Consider the following 18,096-nt stretch of genomic DNA (forward strand, 5'->3'; position numbering starts at 1 on the left):
CGAATGGACAAAATCAACACAATAAATCATAAAGTAGTACAGGGAGTGGAAGTCCCTACCAAGTACAAAAGTGCCAATGTGCTATGTACTGGGGAATGGAAATGCATACCATGTACAGTGTGCCAATGTACAATAGTGCAAGGAATGCAACCACAGTCTATTTGCCATTAAGCATATCAGTAGCACTAGGGATGAAAGAGACACAGAGTGTCTTAGTCCTACATACAGGAGCCCTTAAAACGCTGACCAGAGGGCAATAGCTCAAACTTCCTCTGGAGTGGTCCTGGCAATCCAATATAGCAGAACCCCGCCTGCCTGTTATGTCCAATGACTCCCCCAGAGGTGCCTTGCTGGTCATATTAAAGTTGCAGTAGGTAACCTGTATAAAGATAACTTTTTGCGATATTTGCTAAAACTGACAGTAGTGCACGAGACAGATAATCTTTGACACAATCTGACTCCACGTAATGCTCTTATGCACCTGGTCATTGTGTGCTTTGTTTTCAGCTGTTCCTCGTGTTTAAACAGTGATGTTTCCCCTGTTTGGTTCTCCTTGTGTATTTAAGCCCAGGCGAATAAATAGAATCAGGAGAGGGGCAGAGACACAATGAACAGAAGCACTTGGCAATGTGAACAAAAAAATCACATCACATCACAAAACATCACCTTAGTTAATATAGTTTGATATGAGGTACCAACTTCATATTTTGTGCATTTACTAATTAAAACATGCACTTTATGGTGGTGTGGTTGTTTTTATGGTGCACTTTTTCCATTTTTAATACCTCATAAATCATCTTTCAGAGGCGCACTTAGTTGCTAAGAAAGTACTTTGACATGAGTATTCTGTATCAACATAACAATAGCACAAGTGTTCTGTACCTGGCCACAGATGTTATCAGGTCTTAAGTTTAAGTGTGCCTGAAGAGGTTTGGCAGTCTCTTCACATCAGTATCAAATGCTGGGGAGGCAGTGGTCTCTTCTCTTATACAAAAGAGAAGTAAAATCATTGTTATCAAATCTTAGATTTAGATCTGTCTTGTAATCCTGTTATAGTGTTCATTCGTTCATTCAAAAAGGTAGTTATTTAAAAATAGTTTGCATGAGATTCTTTGTATATTTTTGTCCATCAGTGGTACAGGAGGTAGAGAAGTCGTTTAGTAATCAGAAGGTTGCTAGTTCGATTCCCTGTCGAAGCGTCCTTGAGCAAGACACTGAACCCCTAATTGCTCCTGATGTGCAGTGTGCCATCAGTGTAAATGTAAAATGTGTATACATTGTAAGTCGCACATATGTAAGTCGCTTTGGATAAAAGTAAATGTAAATGTAAATTCCGTTCCAGGCTCTCTTTTAACTCTTCCTGATGAGATCTGCTGAGATCTGATCCTTGTGCAACTTGTACCTCAGTTTGGGCTTGCTTATTTCAGCCCTCACCTCCTCAAATTACCTCTCTGCATTGACATCCCCTTCATTATTCCTTTTACATATGAGGCCCTTAATGGTTTTGGAAATCCATGGTTTGTTGTTAGGAAGTATCATCACTACTTTTGTACGAGTCTCAAAAGGACAAGCTGCACACAACATGCCAACTCATCAATATCCAAGGAGTCTTACTGAAACCCCGACCAGTCCATGCACTCAAAAAGCCCCTGGTGAGCGAGAGAACTGTCCTTAGTCCAGACCTGGACCGGCCTTTAGTTGTCTACCCCCTCCTTACGGTATGAACACATGCCAGCGTAACGATGCGCTTCCATCACTTTGAGTGGGCGTGGCGTGGCGTGGCGTGGCGTAGCGTGTTGAAATAGCATAACAGACTAGTAGGCTCTCTAGTCACTTGTCAATATATCAAAACTGTCATTCTGTTAAAGTAAGCCCAGGATTAGATACCTAACATACCAGGAACAACAACAAGCCCTTACAAGGCCATCCAAGCCTTTCTTTTTAGCAAATTAAACAACGCCATAGTCCTGCAATTTTCAAACCGTCAGAGACCACACCAAACAATCTGATTGGCCGCTGCCGGGGAAAAACGCTCCTCATTTGCATAGGATTAAACTTTCCCCAACTTTTTACGCTCGCTACGCCCAAAGCGCTGGTCTACATCACAGTGGATTGCCTCCCAACAGAAATGAATGGGATTTAGAATTACGCTTCCAACGCTACACTGGCATGTGCCTGCACCGTTAGCGCACATCTGCACACAGGCAGAAGGTGCACAGAGTGATGATCAGAGAAACCCAGTGCAGAGAAGACTGTTCCTAGTTTCTGTCGTTTCTAGTTTCCGTAGTCCCAAGTTTCTAGTTTCTGTAGAAAATGATCGTAGAAACTGTCTCTGTAGGGATCCTTTCCATGTAGTCAGACACTTATAATTACATTATGAGCCTGTCAGTGGTGCCTAAAACATCTGATTTTAATTCTATGCAACAGATTGTGGCTATCAAATCCGTAGGTCATCGATGTGTTTATGTAAATGAACTGTGTGGTTGTTGTAAGAACAAGTTAGCTATGGTCATCTTCTGCCCAACTGGTGAAGCATTAACAAATTAACTGACTTGCTTTAACAAACCGGAACTTTCAAAAATGGTAATCCCCAGCATATAAACTGACAACTGTCACTAGCACACTCTACTGTTGTATCAATTACAGCCACAATCCAAAGGCTTACTCGTGATTTAAGAGGGACACAATCTTTACAGAGATGTGAAATTATTTTTTCAAGACAAAGCTCTTAAACTAATAGGATAATCATCTGTTTAGTCAAGCCCCAAACGCGAAAGGCAAAGTCTTTTCAGGTAAAGTCATTGATTATGCTAATAATACATTTAAACAGATGTGCTGATCTCATGTGCTGTATTTGAAAATGCACGTTTCAGAATCACTGGTTATCAGCGATGCCGATTTCCAGCAAGAGGACGCCAACTTCCTGTCTCGGAGCGAGCGGTATGATGCGGCGGTGAGGAAGAGTGCCCAGATGATCCTGAAACTCCGAGAGTATGGAATCTCTGACCCGGAGGAGATCTATGCTTATAAGAAGTAAATGAATCATTTCATGGACAATTTGGTCTCTGTTAAAAAAACATTGAAGTTTTTTTGCTTTCCTACATTGGCCTTACAATTTATATATACCTTGGTTTTGTAACATATCACACACTTCACCATTTGTTCCCATATTAGCAAACTAGTTTCAATACTCAACATTTTTCTTCAATGTTTGAGGGATAGGCTTCTGGCTACCTGTGAATTTTGTGGTGGAAGCATGGAATGTGTTGGGATTGGGTGTGTAGCAGTCGGGTGCTGCTTTAGGCGGTTTCCTGCAGACTGATGGCGCTGTTCCACGTAATCAACAGCACATGCTCTTACGTGTGTAAGTCTCCGGTCACCACAGGACATGGAGGGCAAAGTTCAACTCCGATTAAAACTGTGTCAAAGGCCTTACTTGGTCAACCATTTGTCAGAGTGAGTGTGCATATGTACAGTATGTGCTCTTGCAGATCTCAAATATGCCGTGTCTTAAGTAATCAAAAACCCTTGCATACAAAGATTCACACGTGCCTGTTAACCTTTGCAGTGCAGCCATTTTTCTATGGAGTTGTATAAAGCTGTTGAATAGGTGATAAGTATATTATACAATATGAGTATGTTCTTGCACTGTTCTCTACAGTACACTACGGGACTTTGCTGTTGCTTTCTTGTGCTTTTGAGGGCAGGTCACTTCATTCCCTGTGCATTTTGAATGTATGTGTGTCTGTGTGTTTGTGTCTTGTGTTTTTATCTCTGTCCGTATCTGTGTCAGTATGGTCCGAGGACAACACCACGAGGCCTTGGGTCTCCACTATGTCATGTTCTTGCCCACCCTGCGCAGCCAGGGAGACGCTGAGCAGCGCAAGAAGTGGCTCCCCCTGGCCGAGTCCTTCAAGGCCCTGGGCACCTACGCTCAGACTGAGATGGGTCATGGTTAGTCCCATTAAGGGAATTAGTGGGGGGTGTTTGGACCACGCCAACGAGCTACAGTGGGGGTGTTTGGACCACGCGTTTGAGCTACAGTGCCAAGTCCTCCCTCTGAAGATCTACCGTCTTGTAGTGTTTTTACTGCAAGCCTAATCAAACACAGCTCGTTGTAATGTATCATTCAGGTGCTTCTCAGATGTTGTACTATTGTGATGGAGTTGTCTTCTAAATTCAAGGTATTTCTCCAGATGAAGGACTGGCAACCCCTGTCTATAATCCATCAGTGGTCAGACATAGTAGTGGACACTGAAAAGTAGCTGATTTGCTTCTCTTGTAGGTGCTTGACAGTAACTTTCCTGCACAGTCCCTGTAACTTAGGCTAACCAAACCCCATGCTTGTTTTAGCATTGCCGATTGCGGCAGTCCCCAGAATGTGGTTTTTGTGTGAGTGAGTGAGAGACTTAGAGAGGTGATCAGACGGACTCCAAAGTGTCTTTTGTCTCGTTTGTCCCCTTCATTTTTTCATCCCGAGCGTCCCCCTCTTCTCCCACGCCTCCTCTCTGTTCTGTCGCTCTGTGTTGACCTATAGTAACCTCCTCAGCAGAGCCTGTGTGTGTGCATCTTGATTGCTTAGCCTTGGCTCCCTTTCCCCAGTCTTACCTGAAATCAAGGAAGGCTTTGTCCTTACAACCATTTCTCCTGTATAAAGAATTGACCTTGCAATGATCTGATACGTGGCTGATCAAGTTTTGTCTTGTTGTTTGTTTTTTTTTGGTTTTTTTGAAAAGTATATTATACAATATGAGTATGTTCTTGCACTGTTCTCTACAGTACACTACGGGACCTTGCTGTCGCTTTCTCGTGCTTTCGAGGGCAGGGTCACTTCATTGACTGTGCATTTTGAATGTCTGTGTGTTTGTGTCTTGTGTTTTATCCCTGTCAGTATTGTCCAAGGACAAAACAACGAGGCCTTGGGTCTCCACTTCGTCATGTTCTTGCCCACCCTGCGCAGCCAGGGAGACGCTGAGCAGCGCAAGAAGTGGCTGCCCCTGGCCGAGTCCTTCAAGGCCCTGGGCACCTACGCTCAGACTGAGATGGGTCATGGTTAGTCCCATTAAGGGAATTAGTGGGGGGTGTTTGGACCACGCCAATGAGCTACAGTGGGGGTGTTTGGACCACGCCAACGAGCTACAGTGCCAAGTCCTCCCTCTGGAGATCTACCACCTTGTAGTGTTTTTACTGCAAGCCTAATCAATCACAGCTCGTTGTAATGTATCATTCAGGTGCTTCTCAGATGTTGTACTATTGTGATGGAGTTGTCTTCTAAATTCAAGGTATTTCTCCAGATGAAGGACTGGCAATCTCTGTCTATAATCCCTGTATCAGTCAGTGGTCAGACATAGTAGTGGACACTGAAAAGTAGCTGATTTGCTTCTCTTGTAGGTGCTTGACAGTAACTTTCCTGCACAGTCCCTGTAACTTAGGCTAACCAAACCCCATGCTTGTTTTAGCATTGCCGATTGCGGCAGTCCCCAGAATGTGGCTTTTGTGTGAGTGAGCGAGAGACTTAGAGAGGTGATCAGACGGACTCCAAAGTGTCTTTTGTCTCGTTTGTCCCCTCCATTCTTTCCGCCCGAGCGTCCCCCTCTTCTTCCACGCCTCCTCTCTGTTCTGTCGCTCTGTGTTGACCTAGAGTAACCTCCGCAGCAGAGTCTGTGTGTGTGCATCTTGATTGCTTAGCCTTGGCTCCCTTTCCCCAGTCTTACCTGAAATCAAGGAAGGATGTGTCCTTACAACCGTTTCTCCTGTATAAAGAATCGACCTTGCAATGATCTGATCTTAATCTGATGGGTGGCTGATCAAGTTTTGTCTTGTTGTTTGTTTGTTTGTTTGTGTGTTTGTTTTTGGTGTTTTTTTTGCTTGCTTTTTTTAATTGTCTTGTTTTGTATTCTCTTTGCTGACTGTAATTCTTGCTGAGGGATGGAATGGGAGAAGGGAAGGGAGGAGAGAGAGAGGAGAGAGGGAGGGGGGAGAATCAGAAACATGGCAGATTAATTCATATACATTTGAGGAAAAGAATGCTAGCACACATGTGGCCAATGAACATGATACATAACTACTAACATAAAGATGGTATAAACCTACAAAATTAATAGTGGATGAAATGGGGAAAGAGCTTCAAGTATTGTAGAACAGCTTAGTGGGTATACAGTGTGCTCACAATGTTACTAATACAAGGGTAAGTAGAACAATGAGACTGAAAATGTCAGTGGTGGCAATTATTTACATTACGGGTAAATAGGGCAGCACAGCGTATGTAGATGTATCATGAGCCGGGTAGAATTAATGCATGACAGAGTGGTGGGGATGGGTAGGTGTAGGTTTCTGCAAGTAGATCAGGTGGAGACACTACAGCATTATCCCACAGTGGAGACAGTCTAGACTGGGAGGGGAGAGAAAGAGACAAAGTGAGTGGGCAGAGCTCGGCTGCCTAATATGCCTATATGTACTTAATGCTTATGGTGATGGAGAACAATGTTTTCACAACCGTCGGCTGGATCTGCTTTCACTCAACGTAGCCTAACAAGGGTGGTGGTTCTCTCTAATTTACACTCAATGGGCCCCTTGCTGTTTCAGGGATACAAATTGGCCTGTTACTGCTCTTGCCTTGGAAGCTCAGGTGTGCAAACGTGGTGATTTTACTGCTGAATTATTCCTTAAATTAACCAAACGAAGTGAAGGCTGCGTTTGATTCGGTGTTATGCAGACATGGCTGTTGAGATCCAAGGCTTCCACCACAAAATTCACATCTCCTTTATCATTGCTTGAATTTTGCCTGAAGCTATATTTGAAAGACTGCTGCTAAAGACTTTGTGGAATACCAGGTGCTTTTGAAAAGGAATATTAGAATCAATGCTCAGTAATCAATTTGCATGACTAGCTCATAAGCTGTCTTTATTGCTTTTTCCCTCTTCTCTTCTCTTTTCATTCATCCATCCATCCATCCATCCCATCCTTTCCTCAACCCACCTTCCCATCACCTAATATTCTGCTCACTCTGCGCTCATACCTATTATCAACTTTTTCCAATTCTCCAATTCTCCGGGCTTTAAAAAACCCACCCCCATTCCTCTCCCTCTCTCTACCCATGACCCCATAAATATTTCACCTGACCCCTGACCCCAAACCTAACTCGTTGAACCTAGCTGTGTGCACCGCGGACGCCCCGAACCCCTGGACCTGCACCTAGGGATGTTTCTGCCCACTCTCCTGAACCAGGCCACGCCTGAGCAGCAGGAGGCCTTCTTCATGCCCGCCTGGAACCTGGAGATCATTGGCACCTACGCCCAGACCGAGATGGGCCACGGTAACTCCCCCCTTACGGCTTCATTACGGTTCGCGTAGCGTACATTTTCTTCAATCGGAGGGTATACACGTGGCTCTGTGCGGACGATCGCATGTTCGCGGAACCCTCTAAGTTTTTTGGACTACGTTTGTAGCGCCACGCTACAAGATCACCAACTGCGGCCTAGAGACGTTAACACGAACAACTACACATCCACGGTGCCCGCGAGTGAGTGTAATCAAGGCCTTAACGAGCACACACACCCGCTCTCAACGGTGGATCTGCATGTCCAGACCCGTGGCGAGATGATTAGAGTTCAAATTAAGGACATATAAGATATTGTTGTCAGTTGAAAGCTCCACTGCGAGAGAGAAGTCTGTTTTTCGATAACCACAGGCATTATGCATTATGAGTCTCTTAAGCAGAAACATTTGAAGACTTTCAAATGTTATTCCCCTGATGGAAAACAGAAGAAAGGCTCGCGTGTTAAGCTAAATTAACCTTCACCCTTTCTAACTCCAATTAACCATATCCCAAGGCCCCTTTCTCTTGGGTGGAATGTGTTCTGGTCGGCATGTGCAGTGCTTGGCTGCCCGCCATGCCATGCCAACTGTGCATGCCTGCTCATGAATCTGTCACTGTTCCATGTTGACATCTGAAGCTCCAACTATAGCACCTAGTTACACAAGTAACACACCAAGTTGTTATTGTAAAGCAGAATGTCTGACCTTTGGAGTTGTCAACTGGGTCGTCGCACTCAATAGCAGTGTAGTTTCTTCAGCCACTGGGGTACTTTTCAGGAGACTGTGTGTCATTGCTGTCAACTATCTACAAGAGATATCAAAAATTACATTTATTTATGGTTTTGCCAAATCTTCTAATAAGTTCAAGTGAATAGGAAAATTAAACGATACGATCCAAAAACAGTGCGTGTCCTTTTTTTTGAAAACCTGTAGCTCTTTGGTCCCTCTAAATTATTTCTAATTATTACAAATCCAATCCAATTTTAATATGGTGGACCTTCTCTGCTCTCTGACCTTCACCTTCTGTGTCTGCCCTTGTGCTGTTTCTCTATGCCTGTGCCTACCACTTAACTCTCACTAGGAACCTTCATCCGAGGTCTGGAGACCACCGCGACCTACGACCCTGCCACACAAGAGTTTGTCATGAACAGCCCGACCATCAGCTCCATCAAATGGTGGCCAGGTGGATGTGAGTGCTCTCCGCTGACCCTTTGACCTTGACCCTTTGACCTTGACCCGTATGCTACTGGCAAGGTGGCGTGCTAAGCTACAGGGACTTTCTGTAGTTCACACACTGAAAGCAGGCAAACAAGGAAGCATATTTGTCATGGAGGTGTGATGGTAAAGGATCTTGGGCAAGGCTTGGTCGGGTTTCTTTACACTCTGCTTCAGTGAATGTGAATACAATGGGTGGAGATAATCTGATTATGATAAGCATAACAAATATGCCCAGTTGTGGCCAAGCAGTGTAACTACAGACCTACTCGAGACTACAGTACACTGCAGATGATAGGAAAACTACACAACAAAAAACCCACCTACACAACAAAACCTTGACAACCTGATTTTAAAGTTTCTTTTTCTGTCTGTGTGTCTGCTTGTCTGTGTGTGTGTGTGTGTGTGTGTGTGTGTCTGTCTGTGTCTGTCTGTGTGTCTGTCTGTGTGTCTGTCTGTGTGTGTGTGTGTGTCAGTGGGTAAGACGTCTAACCATGCTATAGTCCTGGCTCAACTCTACACCAAAGGGATCTGCCACGGCCTCCATGCCTTCATCGTCCCCATCCGCTCCATGAGCACTCACGAGCCTCTTCCAGGTACTTGCTGATTAGCAGTCTGTCTGAAGAGTGTGTTTGTGTGTGTGTGTAATTGACCGAGGAGTTTAAAGGATATGTTGTATACTAAAGGATATGTTGTATACGGTTGTGTACTAAAGGATATGTTGTATACGGTTGTGTACTAAAGGATAAGTGGTGTTTCTTTATACATACAATGTAAAGAAATGAAAAGGTTCCAATGGTGTTGTTCTTTATGCGTGGTGCTTCAGGTATCGAAGTAGGAGATATCGGGCCCAAGTTTGGGTTCGATGAAGTCGACAACGGTTACCTGAAGATGGACAACGTGCGCATTCCTCGTATGAACATGCTCATGAAGTACGCCAAGGTGAGTAGCTGTACTCCAAGCAGAAGCCATATCCAACACTCAGTTTGCACAACCCCACAGTTCAGCGAGTGTGCGTGTTATCTACAGCCCCCCTCTAGCTGGAAGTGAACTCTTAAGCCCTTTAGCCTGTGGCTCAGAGGTTACCGTAATCACACATTCCATGCGAGAGCACGCGTGTGTGTGTGTGTGTGTGTGTGTGTGTGTGTGTGTGTGTGTGTGTGTGTGTGTGTGTTTACAGTCGAAATACTGATATTCACTGTGTGTTTTGTGTGACTGGTTCTCTGACTCCTGTCTGTACCGGCCCTACAGGTTGAGCGGGATGGGACGTACCAAAAGCCCCCGAGCGCCAAGCTGACGTACGGCACCATGGTGTTCATCCGGTCCATGATCGTGGGCGAGTCGTCCCGAGCGCTGTCTAAAGCCTGCACCATCGCCATCCGCTACAGCTCCGTCCGCCACCAGTCTGAGCTACGGCCTGGGTGAGCACACGCACACGGGGTCCTTACACACAGATATGTACATACACTACATACATATTCATATTCATTCATTCATTCATTCATTCATTCATTCATTCATTCATTCATTCATTCATTCATTCAAGTACATGCTCATTCTGACAATTAAATATCACACATATACACTTAGGTAACACTTAACTGCTGTCCTTTGTAACAAGCAGTCTAATTAAATCTAATTGTCACGCACCCAAATATTGCAAACACTTCAAATCAACCGTAGCCATGTTCCTGTTGTGCAAATGTGCATGACGACACATGTTGGTCAACATGTTGAAATACTTCCTTCAGTTGCACAGAAACACACACACACACACACACACACACACACACACACACACGCGCATTACTACACTGAACTGTCACCTAATAGGATCTCCATAAGCTTCCTCAGTTTGCCACTTGACTCTCTGTCCGTTGTAATCCTCCATATTGTGACCGTGTGTTGCAGTGCCGCCCTCATGTGTGTCTCCTTGTGTCTCAGACGGCACTGCCCTACTGTACGGGAGTGGGCCGCTTCTTCACAAAGGGCCCTGTGTGTGTGTGTGTGTGTGTGTGTGTGTGTGTGTCTGTGGGTGGGTCTGTGTGTGTGTGTGTGTGTGTGTGTGTGTGTGTGTGTGTGTGTGTGTGTGTGTGTGTGTAGCTGTGAGTGTCTGTGTGTCTGTGTGTGTGTGTGTGTCTGTGTGTGTAGCTGTGTGTGTGTGTCTGTGTCTGTGATGTGTGTCTGTGTGTATAGCTGTCTGTGTGTGTGTGTGTGTGTCTGTGTGTGTAGCTGTGTGTGTGTCTGTGTCTGTGTCTGTGTGTGTGTGTGTGTGTGTGTGTGTGTGTGTGTGTGTATAGCTGTCTGTGTGTCTGTGTCTGTGTGTGTCTGTGTGTCTGTGTGTCTGTGTGTCTGTGTGTCTGTGTGTCTGTGTGTATGTGTGTATAGCTGTGTGTGTGTGTGTGTCTGTGTGTATGTGTGTGTAGCTGTGTGTGTGTAGCTGTGTGTCTGTAGCTGTGTGTCTGTGTGTGTGGGGGGTGTGTGTGTGTGTGGGTGTGGGTGCCATTCAGGCCAAGCACCAGCACATCTGATTCTGCTCCTTTAATCAACTAACCTCACACTTCAAACAACTCACTAGTCCCCTCTCCTGCTGCTCCAGACTTAGATTGAAAACCTGTTGTTTCACTGGGCCTAAACCCCCCCAGTATTGAGGTGTGTGTGTGTGTATATATATATATATATATATATATATATACCGTTTATGAGTGTATGTGTAGCTTTCTCTTGTACTTCTTCAGAGTTAAATTTAAAGTAGCATAACAGATTAATTGCTAATCGCTAACGATATGCTAGCGGCTAAAACTAACGAAATCTCTTGAAATGTGCTGACTTTGACATTATGACAAACTAGTTAGTCAACAACTGTCCTAACACAGTCAAACATCAAGCAAGTGCAACACAAGACAAAGCAAGACGGCAAATAAGCTACTTACTAGTTCGGCAGACAGTAGAAACGGGGCGAACCTACATTTAGCAGTAATATGCCTACGGCCCCAATTTTTTAAAAACTGTTATTTTAAGGTAAAACTGCTTATCCTAACCCTAATCCTGAAGTACAATTACTGCATAATGCCACTTTAAAGCCTGCTGCTTTACTGGGCCCTCTGGGGATAATTTCCCCCAGCGAGACACCAGTATTGCTCTGTGTGTGCGTGTGTGTGCGTGTGTGTGCGTGTGTGTGCGTGTGTGTGCGTGTGTGTGTGTGTGTGTGTGAGTGTGAGTGAGAGAGAGTGTGTGATAGAGAGAGGGGGAGTGTGTGCGTGTGTGTGTGTGTGCGTGTGTGTGTGTGTGTGATAGAGAGGGAGTGAGAGAGAGTGTGTGATAGAGAGAGGGGGAGTGTGTTTGTGTCTCATTACAGCCCTGTTGATTGTGGCCTGTTTCCCCACAGCGAGCCTGAGCCTCAGATCCTGGACTACCAAACCCAACAGTACAAGCTCTTCCCCCTGCTCGCCACTGCCTACGCCTTCAAATTCGTGGGCCAGTACATGACAGAGACCTACCACCGCATCACCGGCGACATCAACCAGGGAGACTTCAGCGAGCTGCCCGAGGTATGTGGGAGAGCTTATGCACCACCGATAAATGATAAATGGACTGCATTTATATATATATAATATAAATATATAGTGGAAGCACGAGTAGTGTATGTATATATATATATATATATATATATATATATATATATATATAAAAATACAGTCCATTTACCATACCTAGTGAGTTGTATGTATGTATGTATGTTTATATTTATATAGTGCATTTCTACTCCTAGAGCACTCAAGGTGCTCAGGTTAATGACTCAGACGGCGGAGGCTTCTATCTAAGGTGTTGCGGGTTGGGGGTTCAGTGTCGTGCTCAAAAGAGGAGTCGTCGAGATCGAACTAGCATCCTTCCGATTGCTGAACGACTCCTCTAGCTCCTGAAGCACTATCGCCTTGCTTATAGTGACTCCTCGTATGTGTGAATATACACAGTGGCTTGGAAAAGTCATCACCATTTTCTGGATTACAAAAGATACTTTCATGTATTTTCCCAATCAGTTTTATCATTGTGAACGCTTATGCTTTGGTATAGTTCTAAAGGCTAAATAAGTTATTTGTCTTCATTAAATTAAATGAAAAAATAAAATATTCTGCTTGCATTCAAGTATTCAAGCCCTATACATTCAGACTGGGTAAAGAACCCTGAAGTTCGATTGTTCTGCAGTGTTTTTACCCACTATTTTTGGTAGAATTTATGTTGAACATCTAGGGTGATGGGATGGCGGTCCTGGATTGGAGTGCCACAGATTGTCTGTAGCATTTTGATTGAGGCTTTGCAGTGGTGCAGTGGCGATGGGTTCTTCTTAATAACTGTCTGTATGGATACCCATTATGAACCAGAGATAATGGATTTCCTTATGTTTTTAGACATACGGACTCTGGTTTTAAAAGTACTGTTCAAAGTACTGTTCTGCTCTTAAGATATGTTTCTTTATGTTCATATGATATCTGTGTGACTGTGTGACGTATATCCTGTCCCAGTGTTCTTAGAGATAAGAATGGAACGTTCCTGGGACTGTGTGTCTCTTGGGTCATAATCTCACTGTTGCGCCTGAGCGCATTTCTTGCGTCATTAAACGTTCTAAATCGTCAGGATAACAATTGATGATGATGGCCTGGGTTATTCTCGTGACTCCGTAGGCGTGTTTCCACTACCAGGCCAAATGCGGGCGAGCTAGTGCGTGAGGCCAGTTGTGTTTCCATCGTCACTTCCGTAGGCTAGATCGTGCCGCCTCAGGGCTTTCTCAGGGCCAGGGGCTTTTTTCCCCCATGATTACCCTTGGGCCAAACAGAGCTCACTGTGGGGCTATGGGCAGAAAAGGGTTTTTGTTCTTGCGGCTTGAGTTCCCAGATAATTAGCCCGGTTGGTCCGAGGGCGAGCTCTAGTTGGCCACGGGCCCAATAGTGGAAGCACGAGTAGTGGGACTGATGTAAGCTGGACTGGTGACTAACACCCTCTTCTGTCAGTCCAAGGATACTTAAACTGAGACTTTCTCTGTTCTAATCAGAGAAGCTGGTGAATCTTCATGTTGATGAAATGCCTTCTCATGCCGCCCCCCCCCCCCCCCCCCCCCCCCCCCCCCCCTCTTGCTTTTGTCCCCCCCAGCTGCACGCCCTCTCTGCGGGCCTGAAGGCCTTCACCACCTGGGTGGCCAACGGGGGCATCGAGGTCTGCCGTATGTCGTGTGGCGGCCACGGCTACTCGCGCTGCAGCAGTCTGCCCGACATCTACGTCACCTTCACGCCGACCTGCACGTACGAGGGGGAGAACACGGTCATGATGCTGCAGACTGCCAGGTTAGTACGAGGGGGAGAACACGGTCATGATGCTGCAGACTGCCAGGTTAGAGCAAATCATTCTCTCCACCTGACACCATACAACGCCGTTTACATAAATACCACAAATCACAACAAATCATCCCCTCAACCTGACTCCGTACAACGCAGTTTACATAAGTAACACATAAGGCACCATGACTAGGTGGCTGCTGTAGAAGATGACTGATGAGTGATGTCTATACCCATTAACATCTGATATTCAGTAAACAACTGCAGACCATGGAACACCTTCAGTAACCGGTCACTGTTCCCTTTGTTACCTCAGTGAACTGGGATAGGATTGCAATAGCTGTTTGAGTAATCGTGACAAACTCTGTTTCAAGTCATCTAAAGCATTCTATCTTCCTCCATCTGTTTTCCTCTCTCCCTCCCTCTCTCCCTCTCTGTGTAGGTACCTGGTGAAGAGCTACAGGCAGGCGAGTACGGGTCAGCAGCTGTCGGGCATCGTGTCCTACCTGAACGAGGCCCACCAGCGGCTGCAGGCCCAGCCCGTGTCGTCCCGCCCCACCGTGGTCAACATCAGCGACCTGGCCAGCCTGGTGGAGGCCTACAAACTACGCGCCGCCAAGTACTGACATCAGTGATTTTATGTTGTCCATAGTTACTGGCCCTAACAGAAAGTAATGTGATGAGCGTATGAATAGATGTTGACTGGGAGTGAATTTGGCTAAGTAAAAAAAAAGTTCCATAATACATTCAGCTATTTAGAAGCAAGCAGACAAAACATGACTGTTAAAATAGGGACAGATGGCATTAAATCATTTGCTCACATTTCAAAACAGTAGTCTGACTAGGAGTCATAACATAGTGGCTAGAAATCAGCTTTTCATAGTGAGAAGCTTTTAAAACCAGAGTCGACTGTCATGTGGAACATTTCCCCTCATGGGATTTTGAGGTTTGTAATACATAATTGTACTGCAGACACGTTTTCCTGATTAACTGTTGTAATGCCCCTGTATGACAGGCTGGTGGAAGTGGCAGCCAAGAGCCTGCAGGGGGAGCTCCAGAAGAGCAGAAGCCCAGAGGACGCCTGGAACAACTCCTCCATTGACCTCGTCCGGGCGTCTGATGTACGCTGCCATTATTACTCCACTCTTACATTCTATAGAGGCGCCTGAGCATATGGTGCACCGTGTCATTCACTGTGTCATTTGCCGTGTCATTCACTGTGTCATTCACTGTGTCATTCGCTGTGTCATTCGCTGTGTCATTCACTGTGTCATTCACTGTGTCATTCGCTGTGTCATTCGCTGTGTCATTCACTGTGTCATTCGCTATGTCAGCAGCAATGTCACACAACAGTAAAGACTAACGCAATGTTTGCTTCAGACCGTAATTCATATTCCTGTATATGAATCATGATGAACTATGACATGAATTATGGCGAATAACCCCCATGTCCTCACAGGGCCCATTGCCACTATGTGGTGGTGAAGCTGTTCGCTGCCAAGCTGGGCGAGATCAGCGACACGGGGGTCCACTCGGCCCTCAGCACCCTGGCCCTGCTCTACGCCCTGCACGGGGTGGCCCAGAACTCAGGGGATTTCCTGCAGGTAACGCCAGGATTTCACTAAGCCAATGATATGATGTCATAGTTTTGCTGAATAGCCAAACGTGATTGGTTCAAGGGTGTGAGTCATTTTCCTGTTTGTCGACCGTATTGCACTGATGTCAGTTCACCATGGTTTTGTCTATGTTTTTGTCCAGCAACGCCAATTTTGCCAATAAGTATCAGGAAAAACAGATAAACTTGTGGATAAAGTCCCTAGGATAAAGGGAAAATATTTAATTTCATCAACTGCCTTCTGCAGGCTGGTTATTGCTAAATAATGCACTTCTGTAATGAAATCCTGTCAGACATCACGTCACGTCACAGGGCTGGTTTGCCTTCCCTCCCATATTGAGACAGCTGCTTTTGACTCACAGTGTTGGCTGGGTTGTAATGAGGATCTCACATAGTTCTTTAAATCCAACCCAACTGTGCCGCTAAACAGAATCCGTGGTAATGGAGAGTTTTTAGATACAGCCACACCTTAAACGGCATTCAAATATGCATTTCTATCCCATGGATTGTCTTACACACACTGATATATTTATTCTGATCCTTGTGCCAAGGTTATGCATGTACATTAACATACCAGACTTAACACGATCGTATGCACCAACTATTTGTCTTGCACTTTGTTATGGAGGCACCCTGCTACAAAAGTACCCTGACTGAGCCCCCCCCCCCCCCAACCCCTCTGTAGGCTGGTTTGCTGACCGTGCCTCAGCTGTCCAGCGTGTCCCAGCGTCTGAAGGACATCCTGGCCCAGGTGCGGACCAACGCCGTGGCGCTGGTGGATGCCTTCGACTACCGCGACGAGATGCTGAACTCCGTGCTCGGCCGCTACGACGGCAACATCTACGAGCACATGTTTGAGTGGGCCCGCAAGTCTCCCCTCAACCGCACAGAGGTAGCTATGTGACACTGTGTAGACTGAACATCATGGCGTGACAAATGTCAATGTAAACAAAATATCAAATTCATAGTAAACAAAGTAATATTATATTCAAAGCCATAGATTTTACCAGCATACAAAAAGGTAGTTATTTAAAAATAGTTTGCATGAGATTCTTTGTATATTTTTGTCCATCAGTGGTACAGGAGGTAGAGAAGTCGTTTAGTAATCAGAAGGTTGCTAGTTCGATTCCCTGTCGAAGTGTCCTTGAGCAAGACACTGAACCCCTAATTGCTCTTGATGTGCAGTGTGCCATCAGTGTAAATGTAAAATGTGTATACATCCTTGTAAGTTGCTTTGGATAAAAGCGTCTGCTAAATGTAAATGTAATCAATGTCACTTGTCCCCCCCCCCCCCCCCCCCCCCCCCCCCCCCCCCCCTCTTAGGTCCACGAGTCATACCACAAGTACCTGAAGCCTCTGCAGTCCAAACTCTAAGCCACGGCTGTGAGGAGGACCTCCCTTGGCCATGCACTAACACAATGGGCACTAACCCCAAGATGGAGGTGGAACATTTCACCCTAAGGAGGGGAGTCTGCACTCAGCAATCAAAGAGGCGCATAGCCTCCTCCGTGTCATTTCAAAGGTCTGGTCATCCACGCCCAGTGGGTTAAGACCCATAGCTAGCCGTGCTGCTAGGGATAGTACTTAACTGGCCGCAACTTAAATACATTTATTCTGATCGTCATAGGTACTTACAACAGTATTTCTTTCCTTTTTAGAAAAAAAAATAATGAAAGTTTAAAATAACATGCCTTCGTCATATGATTTTTAATATGGTGGGCAGTATCATTCTCATTAATAATTTATTCACCATACCATAATGGAAGGTCGCAAATCTTTTGACAAAAGCATATAAGCGTAAGATTTTGCCTTGATAAAGCAGTTTGCCGAGATGATTGTTCTTCTCCTGAAAGATAGATTTCATGACAAAATACACACCTGGTTAATAAAGTAGTTGAATGTTGTATGATAGAAGACAGTGGGAGATATTAGGGCGTGTGGTAGAGAATGTAAAAATGTGTTTTACTAACTACTTTGAACCAATGCCTTTTTCATTGTTATTTTGCATACATTTCAACTGCTAAAGTAAGCATGTTTCAAGGCTATGAACTGTAAGCAATGGTCAGTGGGTTCTGAAATCAGGTTAATGTCTGTTGACTTACCGTACAGAATGTAGAGAAGACAGAGCTGATTTCAAAGAATATCAGATGCTGAATGGAATCAAGCTCAAGAAAAAAATGCTCTCAAAGGAAGAGAATAATCACGTTTTTTTTCTGAAATTGAAAATGTTTCTGATTTTAAGGGCAGTTTAGTGTTGTTTCTTGACTCTTTCATGGAGGTTAAGGAATAGACATTGATCACCAGTAAAGTATAACTAAAGATGAATGTGAATCTTTAGCTTCCACTGATAGACACTTTACTTTTAAATTGTTTCTGTGTAATCCTTGAAGAAAATCTGTAATATCTGAAAGATGTAAATAAATGTATAGCTTTCTAACAATCTCTAAATGTTTATACATTTCATTTAGCCATTTTTAATGACACAGTTGTCTCTGAAGAGTTGTATTGTGGTTTATTGGAGAGAGTATATGTGGTCAAGAGTGAGTCGTTTCTATTTCAACTGGAGTATTGTAGTGCAAATGTATACTTTACTGAATTGTGCTACTTGTAGTTGTTAGA

General features: G+C 44.8%; 1 protein-coding gene across 4 annotated transcripts; it reads left to right on the forward strand.

The window, feature by feature from the left end:
• Window positions 1–1,374: 1,374 nt before the first annotated feature.
• Window positions 1,375–17,156, forward strand: LOC116219859 (peroxisomal acyl-coenzyme A oxidase 1-like). 4 transcript variants are annotated; one of them, XR_004163328.2, is made up of 15 exons: window positions 1,378–1,652; window positions 2,874–3,033; window positions 7,155–7,315; window positions 8,399–8,506; window positions 9,009–9,128; window positions 9,359–9,474; window positions 9,784–9,953; window positions 11,921–12,083; window positions 13,681–13,871; window positions 14,305–14,481; window positions 14,878–14,983; window positions 15,323–15,466; window positions 16,163–16,369; window positions 16,801–16,906; window positions 16,949–17,156. XR_004163328.2 is itself a non-coding variant. In XM_031563888.2 (14 exons), the coding sequence occupies exons 1-14, from the start codon at window positions 1,487–1,489 to the stop codon at window positions 16,849–16,851; spliced, it is 2,040 nt and encodes a 679-aa protein (XP_031419748.1). In that variant the 5' UTR covers window positions 1,375–1,486; the 3' UTR covers window positions 16,852–17,156. The 4 variants fall into 4 exon arrangements, 3 of the variants coding, with proteins under 3 accessions (XP_031419748.1, XP_031419747.1, XP_031419749.1); XM_031563888.2 differs by lacking the exon at window positions 7,155–7,315 and adding an exon at window positions 4,892–5,052 and having other exon boundaries at window positions 1,375–1,652; window positions 16,801–17,156; XM_031563887.2 differs by having other exon boundaries at window positions 16,801–17,156.
• Window positions 17,157–18,096: the final 940 nt, after the last annotated feature.

The sequence above is a fragment of the Clupea harengus genome, chromosome 26, assembly GCF_900700415.2.
Source record: "Clupea harengus chromosome 26, Ch_v2.0.2, whole genome shotgun sequence".
Taxonomy (NCBI): Eukaryota; Metazoa; Chordata; class Actinopteri; order Clupeiformes; family Clupeidae; genus Clupea; species Clupea harengus.

Excerpts from the sequence above, each read along its gene's own strand:
- LOC116219859 (XM_031563888.2), top strand. The coding sequence starts at position 1,487 with ATGAGGCCCTTAATGGTTTTGGAAATCCATGGTTTGTTGTTAGGAAGT. Across the intron at positions 8,507-9,008 it reads CAAATGGTGGCCAGGTGGAT|TGGGTAAGACGTCTAACCAT; the intron begins GTGAGTGCTCTC and ends TGTGTGTGTCAG. Across the intron at positions 15,467-16,162 it reads ACTCAGGGGATTTCCTGCAG|GCTGGTTTGCTGACCGTGCC; the intron begins GTAACGCCAGGA and ends ACCCCTCTGTAG.